Source organism: Lycium barbarum, chromosome 9, assembly GCF_019175385.1.
Source record: "Lycium barbarum isolate Lr01 chromosome 9, ASM1917538v2, whole genome shotgun sequence".
Classification (NCBI taxonomy): domain Eukaryota; kingdom Viridiplantae; phylum Streptophyta; class Magnoliopsida; order Solanales; family Solanaceae; genus Lycium; species Lycium barbarum.
The window spans coordinates 125,298,966-125,314,042 of NC_083345.1; the positions used below are offsets into that span (position 1 = coordinate 125,298,966).

The 15,077-nt window shown below is 32.6% G+C and overlaps 1 protein-coding gene across 1 annotated transcript; it reads right to left on the reverse strand.

Annotated features, from left to right (window-relative positions):
- Positions 1 to 7,132: 7,132 nt before the first annotated feature.
- LOC132609921 (V-type proton ATPase subunit E-like) lies at positions 7,133 to 14,052 on the reverse strand. Its single transcript, XM_060324131.1, has 6 exons — positions 13,845 to 14,052; positions 10,184 to 10,284; positions 9,199 to 9,394; positions 8,379 to 8,572; positions 8,081 to 8,180; positions 7,133 to 7,541 (listed from the first exon to the last, which is right to left on the reverse strand). Exons 1-6 carry the CDS (start codon positions 13,944 to 13,946, stop codon positions 7,506 to 7,508), a joined length of 729 nt encoding a protein of 242 aa, XP_060180114.1. The 5' UTR covers positions 13,947 to 14,052; the 3' UTR covers positions 7,133 to 7,505.
- Positions 14,053 to 15,077: the final 1,025 nt, after the last annotated feature.

A 15,077-nucleotide genomic window follows, 5' to 3' on the forward strand; every position in this document is an offset into this window, starting at 1 on the left:
AGGGTAAATTTTCTGTGTTTATGTGCATATATTAACTTTTGAACACCCTCGGCAAAAAATGACAGTGTATATTTAGCTTTTTTTTTTTTTTCCCGAACACCCTGAATGAAAATCCTGAATCCGCCACTGGTGGGAAGGAGCGCTCCTAATAAAAACAATCTCGAACTCAAGACTTTCTAATTAAAGTAGAAGGGTTTCATCCACCTTACCACATCCCTTGTTGGTAACTCTAAAAACATTCACTTTCACATAAAATCATTACTTTCTTTCTAATAAAATTTAGAATTTCATGAAATCTTAATAATTAAAAATGGCCGAACAGTATGAATTACAAGCAATATGTACGTAATATCAAAATGAGCTTTACTAATAAGGAAATTTACTTTTAACCAAGATAAGTGAAAAAGCAATTTGAAGGTTGATTAAGACTTGTAACAAATGAAAGATACACAATTAGAGGAAAACAGTAAATTGGCTAAATTTCCGGTAATGAGTCAAAGATAGACAAATCAATCATGTGGAAACTCCACAAGCAAAGCCACCAAAAGAGGAATAAAATAATATAATGATTAACAAAAGAATATTCAAAAAATAGAGCTTTGAATATTAATTGTTCACGTTGTTTGGGATCAATTATGGCTTTTAATGTTCGTTGTTCTTTTTGTCTCAAAAGAAGTAGAGATTTTTTATTTACTTATTTCTATATCAGTTTCGCTTTTATCAGATGTACCCGAAGGGGTATAAAACTTTTTAAATTAATTACTTGCTTTTAAAGTCAATCGATTTGAAAAGAGAAAAAAAATGAGTTTTTTTTATTAGCTTTATTTCCATAATGTTGGCATATCTTCAATTATTGATTGAAAATAGTAATAACAATAAATGTAGCATATCAATGCAACATTCCCTTTCTTCATGGTTGCATACCTCTTTTGTATTTTTCTAAAATTTATCCAACTTGTACTCCACGAAAAAAATTCAACTTCTTTTTGCCGCAGATATCTATATTAAATCAGTAAATGTAAGATATATGTCTTTTTTATATTTATTTATTACTTGATTAAATAGTTAGGTGATACATATTCATTCACTCTAACTTGTGACTTAAAGATTAAAATACTTAATATAATGTAACAATGCTTATGAATGATTTTTTTCCAAAAATATTCTATTGAACAATAAGATGGAGATCGATATTCAGAAACATTGCATGAGGATTACAAGATTTTTTAGGTTAAATTTGACTAAAATAAGTGGAAACAAAGAGCATTCTGAATTGAGATAATTCTTAATTTGAGGACCAGATCCGATTTAGAATGAGGGTTTTTTTTTCTTTATTATTTTTCTTTTTCCAAAAAAGATTTGGAGTATTTCTTTAGTAATGAATAATAATTTATAATTATCTTTCAGGTGGTTCTGATGGTTTAAAAATTCATTTACATTAGTATATAGAAGTTATATTCATAATTTTGTTTTCTTCATTTGGTTAATTTTGCATTTACCACGAGCCGAACGATAATGAACAAAGGTACTTAAAATAGGGTTAAATTCCATGAACAGACGGTGTATAATCTATATAAATATATAAAACTGGACATAAGCTCAATGATGTGGCACTCTCCTAAGCCAGGATTGTTATTTATCTAATTTTCTAGATTTTTTAGCATTAGTTTTCCTAATTTCCAATTTTTACAAATCTCAAGTGACTGTTCGGTCGTCTAGCCACCTTTTCAAACCACATTAATTAATAAGCTAATTTATTTTCCTCTTAAAACTTAAATACTTACATCCCTCAGTAACAGTTGCCTCTATAAAAAAACAGTTTATTAATGAATGAACGAATAGTATTGGTAGATGCAATCTACCAGTTAAGATGTGATTTTACCTGCATTGAGTAACATAAATATATTACTAAAATCAATTGTTTAAAGGAAGGTATATGGAGATATATATATAAAATTGCAAGACATAGGTCCGGTGATGTAACACTCTCACGCTTCAGAATTGGTATTTATCTTTTTTCCTTTTTTTTTTTTTTTTTTTGCCTTTTCCCCACAATTTTCTATTAATTATCAATTATTTCCTTCAAAAAAAAAAAAAAAAAGAAGCCGAACTGTTGCATCTCTTCAGCAACCGTATGGTTACAACAACAAAGGGTTGTGATTCAAATCAGTTTTCATTGAAAATTTCCATTAGAGTTCCACATTAATTCACTTTTTCTATTAAGTTCAACTTTCAGTTAGAAAACAACTTCTCCCCAACAAAATAAAAGGTACGTCGACAATTTGATTATTTGACCCTTTAGTATCAAAAGATGATGAATATTTGATTTATTTTTAGAAATATTTTAAAGTTTGTTTGATTTTGGAGAAAGATGTTTCATCAGTGTTACTTTATTCACTACGATTTTTCCTGTCATTGTCAAGTTTATTTAAATTCATTATTTCATCCATCATTTACCAAAATACCGAGCAACTTTTTATAAAACCCCTTCATTGATATAGGTACTAAGATTTGTGCATTTTTGTTGATTTGTTATATATTGAATGTTTGGATATATCAACAAACTTTTGTTTAATACTTGTTCGTAAGTTGATTATTGAGCAAAAAAATTATCTCTTTTTTTCTATTCTGGTTAAAGTTATGGTTTGATTTGACTTTTTTTAGTTATTGAAAATTTAAGTTTGGCAAAGTACAATTATGTAATGTTATGAACTTGTATGCTTGCATTATTTCCTGTTAAAAAACTTAAAGATATTGTAATTTTTACAAAAACTTACTGTTTGTTATTTTAAGATTAGAGTATTTGAAAAATATCATTTCATATATTAAATTTCTGAAATTCTTAAATTGGTATAACTATTTTGTTATTTTAGTATCGTTTTGGTATCACTATTTTGGAAATGCCTTTTTGTGATATTGTACCCTTAACCAACTGTACAGTGTATGCCATCTTTCAAGATTAATTTTTTGTTGTTACTAAACAAATTAATTTTTCTAGATACTTGGGGAAATACTATGATGCCCTTTTTTAATATTCTATATATTAATTAGGGATAATTTCAACAACCTCTTCCATGATTTACTTCATAACACTAACATTTCATGTTATAGATAATATTACGCCTACCTTTCTTATTTTGATTTCTTTGAAATAATTTTTATTTATTTATTTCTACACGTCAAAAAATTTACAATATAACAATTTTACCTTTGCTATTACCGGGCCTATAATTAGCTAAAAGAACAATTTTTGTTAGCTAGCCCGTCAAAAAAGAAAGTGCAAGGGACAAGGATGGGTTAGATTGTGCGCAGTCATGACCAAGAAATTGACGATTAATGAAGAACAAGAAGCCCTCTTTGACCTTAGAAGATTACCAAAATGCATCGAGAATATTTTGGTTTTACCTCTTATATTACTCTTTTACAAAGTGAAAATAAAATAGAAACTTGAGTTTAAATAGAGACTTTTAGTATGAAAAATGTATAAATGGTGTGTTCATTTTACTAATGATCCATTCATGCGTTAATAAAATCATTATATTCTAAAGAGATTAGGTAAAGAGAGTTTAACTGCATTGTTTACATAATCTTATTACAAAATTGATAACGCTATTTCAGAATAGTGTTTAAACGGGAAGGAACAACGACAAGACTTATATTGCATAACTTTTCTCTCTATGAAATAGGGTTAGCTTCCCTTCCCAATAAAAAAAAAAAATCCTTTGAATTTGTTATTTATTTTATTTTATTGCATATGTATCTTCTCCTTCTACTTTTAAATTTTTCATCTTATTAATGTTTGTCTAAGATTAAATATTTTTATTTTTTGTATTATAAAAATTTTCTCATCTTTATTTACATCTAATAAGTTACAAAATAAAATGTCTAACCGCGTGAAGCGGGATCAATCAACTAGTTTTTTTTCCCTAATTTGACACTTATTTTGAAGGATTTATAGTGTTTTCACACTTTCCCTCCAGCGTGACTCGAACTCCGAACCTACCGAGCATTGATGGAGGTGTTTTACCAACTGAGTAACCTTCACTTATCACACAAACGGTGTATATATACACAATCAAATTACTTAAAGGTCTATTTATAGTAATATGCTATAGTCAAAATAGTAATGGGGATGATAGGTAAGTCACGTGAGTGATGTTGAATCCCGCATCTACTGTGGGCTGGATCATTTGTCTCTCTATTCAATACTCACTTTTTAACCTAGTTTTTGGGTTGAGTTAACCCAAATGTCCCATTTTTCATGGGCAATTCACAGAAATGCCCTTATTTTGGGATGGTTTTTAATTTTACTCATTAATTTGATGGTCTTTAATTTTTGTCCTTCGCTAAAACCACTTGTTTTCGGTTTCGAACTCCTGGTCAGTCAAAAATTAAAAAAAAAATCGCAAGGTAAAGTTTGGATTGACAAGGAAGAGATTTGCCTGAAAAACTCTGCCTTCAGGTAGAGTTTTGCCTTCAAGTATGTTAAAACTCTGCCTTCAGGCAGAGTTTTGCCTTATACCTGAAGATAAAACTCTATTTTAAAGCCTAACTTTGACCTGAACAGGCCTAACTTTACTACAAAATTCTGCCTTACAAATTTTTTTATTTTTTTTCTTACGGAGCCAGGATTCGAACCCCAAATCTCGTTGTATTAGGCGAAAGGGGCAAAAATTAAAGACCAGTGCATTTGAAGGACACTCCGCACAAAAAATTGATTTTCCATGGTCCATTTTCTTATCAAGTGCTTCGATGTTTACTACTCTCCTGTCAGCTCAAATTAGCTAATTACACAAAATAAGCATAGACAGAAAAGAGTTCTCATAAATCTCTTCCGAACCCAAAAAAAAAAAAACTTAAGTTAGCATGGCGAATATAGTGAAGAAGATATAAATTCATCAGAACTCAATAGTTTAAATTTAAACTCTATAATATTTGTCAAAAAATTTATTAAATTAATATAAATAGTAGAATTTGAATCCAATCAACTAAAATTATCATAAAATTTCAAATCCAAACTCATAAAACTTAAATTTTAGATCTACCCGTCCAACTTCATCGATTGTATAACACAGGTACACAAAATAAGCATAGACAGACAAGAGTTCTCATAAATCTCTTCCAAACCCAAAAAAAAAACTTAAGTTAGCATGGCGAATATAGTGAAGAAGATATAAATTCATCAGAACTCAATAGTTTAAATTTAAAATCTATAATATTTGTCAAAAAAACTATTAAATTAATATAAATAGTAGGTTTTGAATCCAATAAACTAAGGTGTCGTTTGACCATAAAAATTATTCACTTTTTTTCGGAATCAGCGTTTGGCCATGAAAATTCCGAATACAACTTGAAGTTGTATTCCGGAATACCAAAAACTCAAAAAACTTGTTTTTCAAAATTTTTTCACTTTTTTACAACTACATTTCAACAAAAACTACAATTTCAAAAACTATGGCCAAACACAACTCCAACTCCAACTCTAAAATTCCAAAAAAAATGAATTTTTTTTTTTTATATTTATGGCCATACGACACCTAAAATTGTGATAGAATTTTAAATCCGAACTCATAAAAATTAAATTTTAGATCCGCTTGTCCAACTTAATCGATTGTATGACACAGGTTGAAATATGTTTACAAGTAGGGATTATACATCCAAGACTATTAACTTTTTTGTTGTGATTTTTGGTTCACGTTTTTATATAAAATCATATATAAGGCTCTTTATCACCACACAATAATTACTCAAGTGTTGGACCTTATTCGAGTAAACTCCAAACTTGTGCCTAATTTGATGTTTCAAATTTGGAAATTAACTTAAATTAGATCATTGCACTTTCACCTCGTGGATTCAATCTCTCGTGAAAGCATCCAACACTATGCATATATCTCCAATTAGAAGCACACAAAGATTTTTAGTTTATGAATTTGAATCATAATTCTATTTGCTAGTGGATTCTGCATCGACTCTTCTACATATTAAATAGTAGTTTTTTTAACACAAATGCAAGGTTAAACTAAAATTGCAAAGTTCTGCCAAACTCGTAACTATAACTACGATTCTGCCCTTGTTTCTGATTTACTTTATTATCAAAGAATTGTTGGAAATTAAAAGATTCTATTTGTCAATATTATTGTCCATCTTCACCCACGCGATATTGTTGAATCGCGCTTTCTCTTTCCTCGATGAATTCAAGGCAAACTGAGATAAATTCCTTATGATATATGTATGTAGATGCATGTCTAAGCAGCCAGGATAGGCTAACTATTAGAAAATTATTTAAATATAACTACTAAAAATAAATGTTTTAAATGAGAAGATGTGTCTATATAACGCTCTTTCTTGTCCAGCTTTTTACACTTGAAAGAATAAATTGCTAGCTCTTGCTTTCTTAAAGAAGAATTACTCCACTCTTTGCTTAATTTAAAAATTTTAAAACTCGTAAAATTTACCAAAACTATTTGCATTTAATCCCATAGTAGTCTCGTAAAGAAGGGGAGCATACATTTCTTTAAAGGGGTTGTCTGGTATGTGGATTAAGTTATTTCGGAATTATAGTCCTAGGATGATACTTTATGGACTAATTTATCCCAGTTGAAAAGCAGGATACAATAATACCAAGCTTGATGGGATATCCAAAATTAAATTTGGAATAAATTTATACCTTGTTTGATCGAAGGTATAAATTGATCCCAATTTATCTCAGCTGGAGGTGATAAAATTAGACAAATTCTGATGAGATTAGATGGGATATCCAAAATTAAATTTGGGATAAATTTAATACCTTGGTTAGTTGAAAGTATAAATTTACACGACCAAACAAGATGCAAAATTTATCCTAACTTACTCCAGTTATATCTCACCTTATCCCGCGTACCAAAGGCCCCTTGGAAAGCATTTTCAACGTATTTCAACACTACGTCCGAATAGAGTATGCTTCATGTATATCAAGAGTACCAAAATTTTTACACCATCTAGATACTCCTTTAAGTATTGGTAAATGTATGAACCAACTAGAAGTCGGTAATATAAAAATCTGATAATTAATTGGTTAGACTTGATCATATATACTAAAGGTATAAAAGATTTTTACACTATCAATGCAAATAAAAGATTTTTACACTATCAATGCAAACAAATCCTTGAGTAGCACAGATTTTATTCATCAAGTACACAGAAGGATATTACTCACAATAAATTTGTCTCAAACTGATAAATCAAGCAACTTAAATTTATTTCCAAACATTACACTGCAAAAAATGCCCAGATCCAATGCTAGAGTACATAATTAAGTATATCACTTAACCCGAATTTGTTGCAATGCCCCAATGAAACAATCACAAGAAAACAAGACAGCTTCAATAATGCAAACAAGTCTTTCAGAGAAAACGAAGTAGAGTACACAAGCAGAGCCATGATGATTTGAATCCAGTCGTTCGCCAATTCAGAATCCACAGAGCGATGACCGGAGAGTGATAAATACAGGGAAAGGTTCCAGCCCCTCAAGCAGTAACCTGACCGAATAGGCACTTGCGGATCTGCAAGATTCAGGACAACAGCCATTAAAATTAACAAATAATTAAGCAGAGATAAATAATGTCAAAGAAACTGATGGAAGAAGCACACTCGTTCAATGTACAAACACAAGGACGGACCTCTAAACCTTCATTCAATCCGTACTTGATAATAATATCTAGGAATTAGGAAACAACTACCCACCCTAGACCCAGATAACTGAATTTAGCGGACGAAAATGATAAGGAGATGACAGTGCAAATTTTAAACCACATAGCTAAGAGGTACAACATGTCAATGAATTGAGCTGCAAGAAGCTATTCCATAGAGATCAATCATGAATCAGAAACGGTAAACATCTAACACGTATATCAAATTAAACAATGAACAATTTAAGAGACTTTGTAACTCATCTGAATGAAATTTTAAATAACGAGGGATCTATAGACAGCTAAAACTCTAGCAGTAGATCACGTACAATGGAGGAATGAAGATCAAAAGAATGGGCAAGACCAGATCACAGAAACCTGAGAAGTATGAAGGAAAGGGCAGAAGAAAGTACCTCTGGTAGTTTTTTACGGAACACAACTTCCAATCTGGCATCAAGAGTGTTTTCACACACAATTTTCCCATCTCTTGAAGCCATCACCACTCCTCCAGAGCTGTGGGGATAAAGAGAGAGAAGTTAGTAAGAGGATCTACATGATTTTTCAGAAAGGTAATTTCTCCCAAAAGCAGTAACACACAAAACAGGAGAAAGAAAGGAATCCGACCAACAGATATCACAACCTGAATTAAAAACGACGGGCTGTACTTTCAGGTTTCCTCATGAAAGTAAAGTTGTAACCAGAGTAGCTTACCAAGAAGGACCATGCATATTATGGTGTGATGGAGCCGGAGGAAGGTGGATGTCGTCAACTATGATCTCAGGTGCGTGGACGTTTGCCTTCTCTGCGTATTCTTCCTTCACTGCATCCAATACATGTTTAACCAGGTGTTCATCATGCTTCCGACAACGCAGCAGGACACAAGGCTCTTTAAGCCTAAGCAAACTCTGCAACAGAAAGAGTTGGTTTCAAATCATGCCTAAAGACTAAGCAATAGTAAGTTCAGTACGCCATCCAGACACCATGAACAGTTGAGCCAATTACGGTCAGAAACAACATAAGACTATAACATGGCTGTTAATCATTGTATTGCCTTTGGTCGTACCACTCTAGACATTTAAATACTTGCAAAGAAGAAACTGCAAGCTTCATATTACCATGAGAGTAAGTGCTACAATTTCAGATTTTGTGTTAGTCAAGCCTCAATTTTAGAAGGATCCAGCTTGAAGGTAAGGTTCCTTGTCATGCTATCCAATTATTTTTTGGTATCTAATACTATAACATGACTCTAGTAGTCTTAGACTTAATATTTTAAGATCCAGTCGGAACTTGAAGCAAAACATATTCACAATTTTCAAGTTCTCATGCCATTGTAAAATACAGTAAATGCCATAGAAACCAAATAAGGATTCATAATCTATCACCTCTCAACAGATGACTATATTGGTCAACTACAAACATTATATCTTCCATATAACATTCCTGCCCAGTTTCTAAGATCTCATAGTTTAATTCGTGAAGTACCCACAAAAAAAAAGAGAGAGAAAATGGTGTAGATTTACTTCCATCATACCTGAACAATAAGATCATGCAACAGCTTCTTATAAAAGCCTTGGTGGTGATGAGGAAGGATAGCCTCTACGAGGTTGTGGTGATGCTGGCCAACTTGTAAGAGCTCCTTCGCTGTTGCCTCCTTCATGGTGCTAACCAAGTCATCCTGAGCTTGAAGAACTTTGAGCCTAGAGGCATTGAGTTGCATGGAGTACTCACTGCAAGAAATATATCAAAAAGAAACTTCAAAGACCATGTCGCCCGATTGCAGTTCAAATTAGATAAGCTGAACCACAGACTACAGAGAATGCTATTTTCGCAAAACAATAGCAATTCAAAATTAAACTTCGGACCTAGTTCAACATGATCTGGCTTGCTACAGTCTATAAAAAGAGAACATCGTAAGGACATCAACGTCAGACCAAATCTAACCATGTGGCTTGTTCCAAAAAGAACTATATTCGAACTAGCAAGAATACTAAAAAAAGGTACTAATGGTAGCAGAGTACAACAGTAGAATATTGCAAAGCACAAAAGCTCCAGAAGATGCCATTAGTAAGCTTTTTTTCTTTTTATTACAGTAAGATTTATACACAATTCTTTTACTTCAGAAATACCCAGCAAAACCGACAACTGAAAAACTACATCCATGATGTTCCAGACCTAGCATGCAGCAACACAAGAAGAAATCTGGAGCTACCAAAGAGAAAAAGGTATTCTCAAACTGAAACGTGAAAACTCAACTCATACATCTAAGACACCAAATAAAAACAAACATTTTCATCCAAAATCAAGTGATTGCTATTGCAGTGACAGTACTACTGAATATCTTCCATTCACAGTTAAAGCACAACAGCCATTTTGATGGCTAACATGAGATCAAATTGAAGCATTTGACGAGCAATATGAATTCCCAAGCATAAAATCGAACAACTTCTCTTCAAGCCAATTTTACCTAAAACACAATAATAACACAAGCACAAAACAAATCAAATAAGGAAAATTACATCTTCTTGCGAACGTCCACTTGTTTCTCTTTGCGCTCATACTCTTGTCTGATCTTCTTCTTCTCTGCTTCCACTAGCTGTAACTTCTCGATGTTGAATTCCTAAGAAACAATCACATCCACTGTATGTCAGTGACTTTAGACACCGCTATTTTCAGCTCAAACTATATTTCAACTCCAACTATATGTGCACACACATACACACATATTATATATATATATATATATATATATACTAGCAGCGGTGGAGGATGTAGCATATAATCAATGTGTTCTACTGATCCCAATATTTTTGACATGAAATATAGATGTAAATGTAAAAAATTACTTTTAAATTAAACTAATGTTTGAACATTTCAAAAATAAAATGGTTTTATTTTTTAAAAACTTAAAGGTAGAATTCGTCAAATTTATATCCTAAATCCACCTCTTCGTAATAGCGCATACATCTTTTTGAAATTCTAGATTCGCAGTTCATTGAAATGTTTTCCCTTTTAATAAATTTACATGACGAGAATCTGAATTGACCGGAACATAAAAAACGTATATCGGACAACGAAAAGAGAAAAGCTTACGTACGTGAAGTCACAGCCTCGCGCATTTTTTTAATATCACAAAGTCCGATAGATTTACACAACACATTCATCCCACTTAAACTATATATTAATGTCCCCATATATTTGCATAATGAAGTCAGAACTTTTTTGACAAATACACATTTAGAACTTTTTAATGAGTGCAGTGCTCTTCACACATACTGATTTTAATTTTTGGATCCTTCTATGACTCCAAACAACACGAGATGCAGAAACGAATAAATTGAATTCAACATCTCGTTGTTCAATTCCTAAGAAACAACCACATCCACATTCCACTGTACGTCATTTCTCTAGGTACCTTAAAAGAAACTTCAAAAATAGGCAGATCCAACTATGTGTCAGTCACTTTAGCCGCGCCCCTACTTTCAGCTCAAACTATATATAAATAACTAAAACTTTTCAACTCCAATTATATACAAAAAAGTTGAAACTTTTCCAGAAAGTACACATTTGAAGCTTTTTACACTCGAACAATATATATAATTCAAAATTTTTGAAAATTACATATATATTTACAGTTATTATCACAAACAATAGTGACTGCAGTGCTATTCACATTCCCTGGTTTTAAATTTTTGATCCAACACTGACTCCAAACAATGCTAGATGCAGAAAATAGAAAGTCAAAACTTTATGAAAGTACACATTTAAAACTCCTTAAACTGTAATCACATATATAATTCAAATTTTTCGAGAAGTTCATATATTTTTACACTTACTATTACATATTAATAGTGACTTCAGAGCTATTCACACTTGCCGATTTTAAATTTTGGATCTGCCTATGAATCGGAATCACGAGAGATGCAGAAACAGATAGTCAAAACATTTTGAAAAGTACACATTTAGAACTTTTTAGAGAAGTACATATATCGTTACACTTATTATCACATATAATAATGACTTCAGAGCTATTCACACTCACCGATTTTAAATTTTGGATCGCCTATGAATTGGAACTAGGTGAGATGTAGAAACAATTAATTGAATTCAACTTCTCGATGAAAGTGGCGGAAATGAGAATGCTGCGATGGATGTGTGGGCACACTAGAAGCGCTAGGATTAGGAATGAAGTCATCCGAGACAAGGTTGGAGTAGCCTCGGTGGAAGACAAGATGCGGGAAGCGAGGCTGAGATAGTTTGGGCATGTGATGCGGAGAGATGCAAATGCCCCAGTGTGGAGGTGCGAGAGGCTGGATAGCAACGGTTTCAGAAGAGGTAGAGGTAGGCCGAAGAAGTATTGGGGAGAGGTGATTAGACAGGACATGGCGCATTTCCTACTTACCGAGGACATGACCTTAGATAGGAGGGTATGGAGGACTCATATTAGGGTAGAAGGCTAGTAGGTAGTCGTGTTTATCCTTTCTTACGAGTAGTTGTATTGCTCTATAGTTTCTTGTCCCTTGATTTCTGCGAGTATATCTTGATTTATCATGGCTTATTTACTTTCATTGTTTTCATTTTCATAATTGCTTTGAACTGTTTGCCCGTATCTGACCTTTCCTATGCTTTTTCTTGAGCCGAGAGTCTTCCGGAAACAGCCTCCCTACCTAAGGTAGGGGTAAGGTCTGCGTACACTCTACCCTCCCCAGACCCCACGTTGTGGGATTCACTGGGTATGTTGTTGTTGTGATGTTCAACCAGATCCAACTATTTGTCAGTGAAATTAGAAGCACCGTTACTTTTAGCTCAAACTATATACTCCCTTTGTTTCAATTTATGTGAACCTATTACTATTTGGGGAGTCTACGAGGTGGTTCTTTGACCACGTTTTCCTTACGTTTTTTCTAAATTATTTGAATTATAAATTATCATAACTTATAGAACTTTTTATGTAGTTTCTATGAGCCCGATTGGATTGACTTATAAGTTGCTTATAAGTTGTTTTCAGCTTTTTTGAGTGTTTGGCTGACTAGCTTAAAGTCATTTTGTACATAAAATAAATCCAAAAAAATAATTGGACCCGTTTGGCTTAGCTTAGCTGAAGCAGTTTATAAGCTGAAAACAGCTTATAAGCCAAAAAAAATAAGTTAGCCCACCCTAACTTTTTTTTTTTTGGCTTATAAGCTGCTTATTTTAAGCCTATCCAAACAGGCTCTATATATATAAATTTTACTTTTATAAACTTGAAAAATCTATGTCAAAATCTAAGGTCAAAGTTATACAGTTTAACCCTCATAACCCGAAAAGGTTCACATAAATTGAAACACAAGGAGTATATAATAAAACTTTTCAACTCCAACTATCTTAAAAAAGGTCCAAACTTTTCCTAAAAGTACACATTTAAAGCTTTTTACACTCGACATATATAATTCAAAAAATTTCGAAAAAGTATATTACATTTACTATCAGATATAATAGTAACTGCAGCACTATTCACACTCGCGACTTTAAATTTTGGATCCACCTCAATATAGATAATCAAAACTTTTCGAAAAGTACACATTTAAAAAATATTTAGACTCGAATCACATATATAATTGGAAATTCTAAAAGCACCTATATATTTACATTTTAGGCATAATACATAAATTGGCCCTCAAACTTGGCCTCAGATGGCAATTGTGTCCTTCAACTTTAGGTGTGTGCAAATAGTCACCTCAATGTGGCACCGACGTGGCACCTCCAATATTTATGTGCCACGTCAGCATTCGTGTTTACTTGTTCAACTTTATACAAGTTGAGGTGCCTATTTGCACATACCTAAAGTTGAAGGGCACACTTGCCAATTGAGGCCAAGTTTGAGGGCATGTTTATGTATTATGCCTTACATTTATTATCACACTTCAAATTTAGGATCCGTCTATGAATAAGAACAATGCTAGATGCACAAATAATTAAATTGTCTTCAAATGATCTGTATAACAAAAATTTAAACACATTCGAACTACATATATAACTCAAAATCTTCGAGAAGTACCTATATATTTACATTTATTTTATATCACAAAAATAGAACACTAGACTATGAATTGAAACAATGTTGGATGCAGAAATAATAATTAAATTGAATTCTGTTTAATTTGTATAACAAATATATATATATAGAGAGAGAGTGCTTACTTCTTCAGCAGAAACTGAAATCTCATTGGCTTTTTCTTCAGCTTCCTGACGGATAAATCTGACCATTTGTTGGATCTGCTTTGAGACATCTGTGTCGTTCATTTTGGCGGATCTAAATTCGGGTCAACGTAGGATCCGATTAAGGCAATTTCGGGTTTGATGAAGAAGACAGGTAAGAGTTGAGTTGACAGTTAGTGTGATCTTAAAACTGATGAATCATATGTCCGATCTATCTACATTTTACCCCCGTCTTTAATTAGAAATTGTTGGATCCAACCCCCAAGTTTTCTAACACTTGTAGTATTTTACTCCTATCATTATACTATTGGTTCAAATATTCTCATTCTCCGTTAAATTTGTCAAAAGTGAACATCTAATTCTACGTAGCAATGACATTTGATGAGGTGAATGTCACGTAGCATGCCAACTCACCACTCATAACCCCATTTACCCCTCTCTTCTATTTGTTTTTCCACTACTTAAATTTTCTTCTCCTTCACCACCATTACTGCCACCTTGATTTATGAATTTTCCATATCAGTTGTTTCTTGTTACTGTTACCCACTTCAAATTTGATTTTATTACCTTCGTAATGTTTGTTTAAATTGAATCATGTAGTAGTAGATCTAATTGTGTGAAAAATCTCCAGATTTTTCAAAGTCTAATTTCATGTCAGCTTCTAGTTTGTTGATTTTCTTGTACTTGACGAAGCTTTGGGGCAGGGGCAATGTAGATTTTCGGTGGTGGGAATAAGGGCGGACGAATCCTCGTAAACGATGTTAGTTGATTCCACACAATCAGTATAGCAATCGAATGATAGTTAAAAAGTCTACTGCTACCGTTTGGAAGGGGGTTTGGTTGTGAAATTTGCCATAAAAAGAAGTGCATTTGATTTTCATCAATTTTACCAGATATGAGTAATGTCATATCAAGACTCTCATTTTACAAGGAGATTTGACAATATTTTCTTGATAGCAGCTATACGGGCAAATTCTAATGGTCTACGCGGATACTTGGTGATGTATTGAGGAGGTACAAATGGATATGAAAAGTCTTTGGGGTGATCAATTGATTTTTACAAATTTGGCACGGCAAGATAATCACTAGGATGATGTGCATTGTAAGTTATATGAAGGATTAAAAGGATTTGAACGATGAGTGTTGACTCAGTAGTTTCAACTCGTCGAAACGAAAATAAGGGCTTTGAACGATGCACAGTCGTCCTTTGATAAG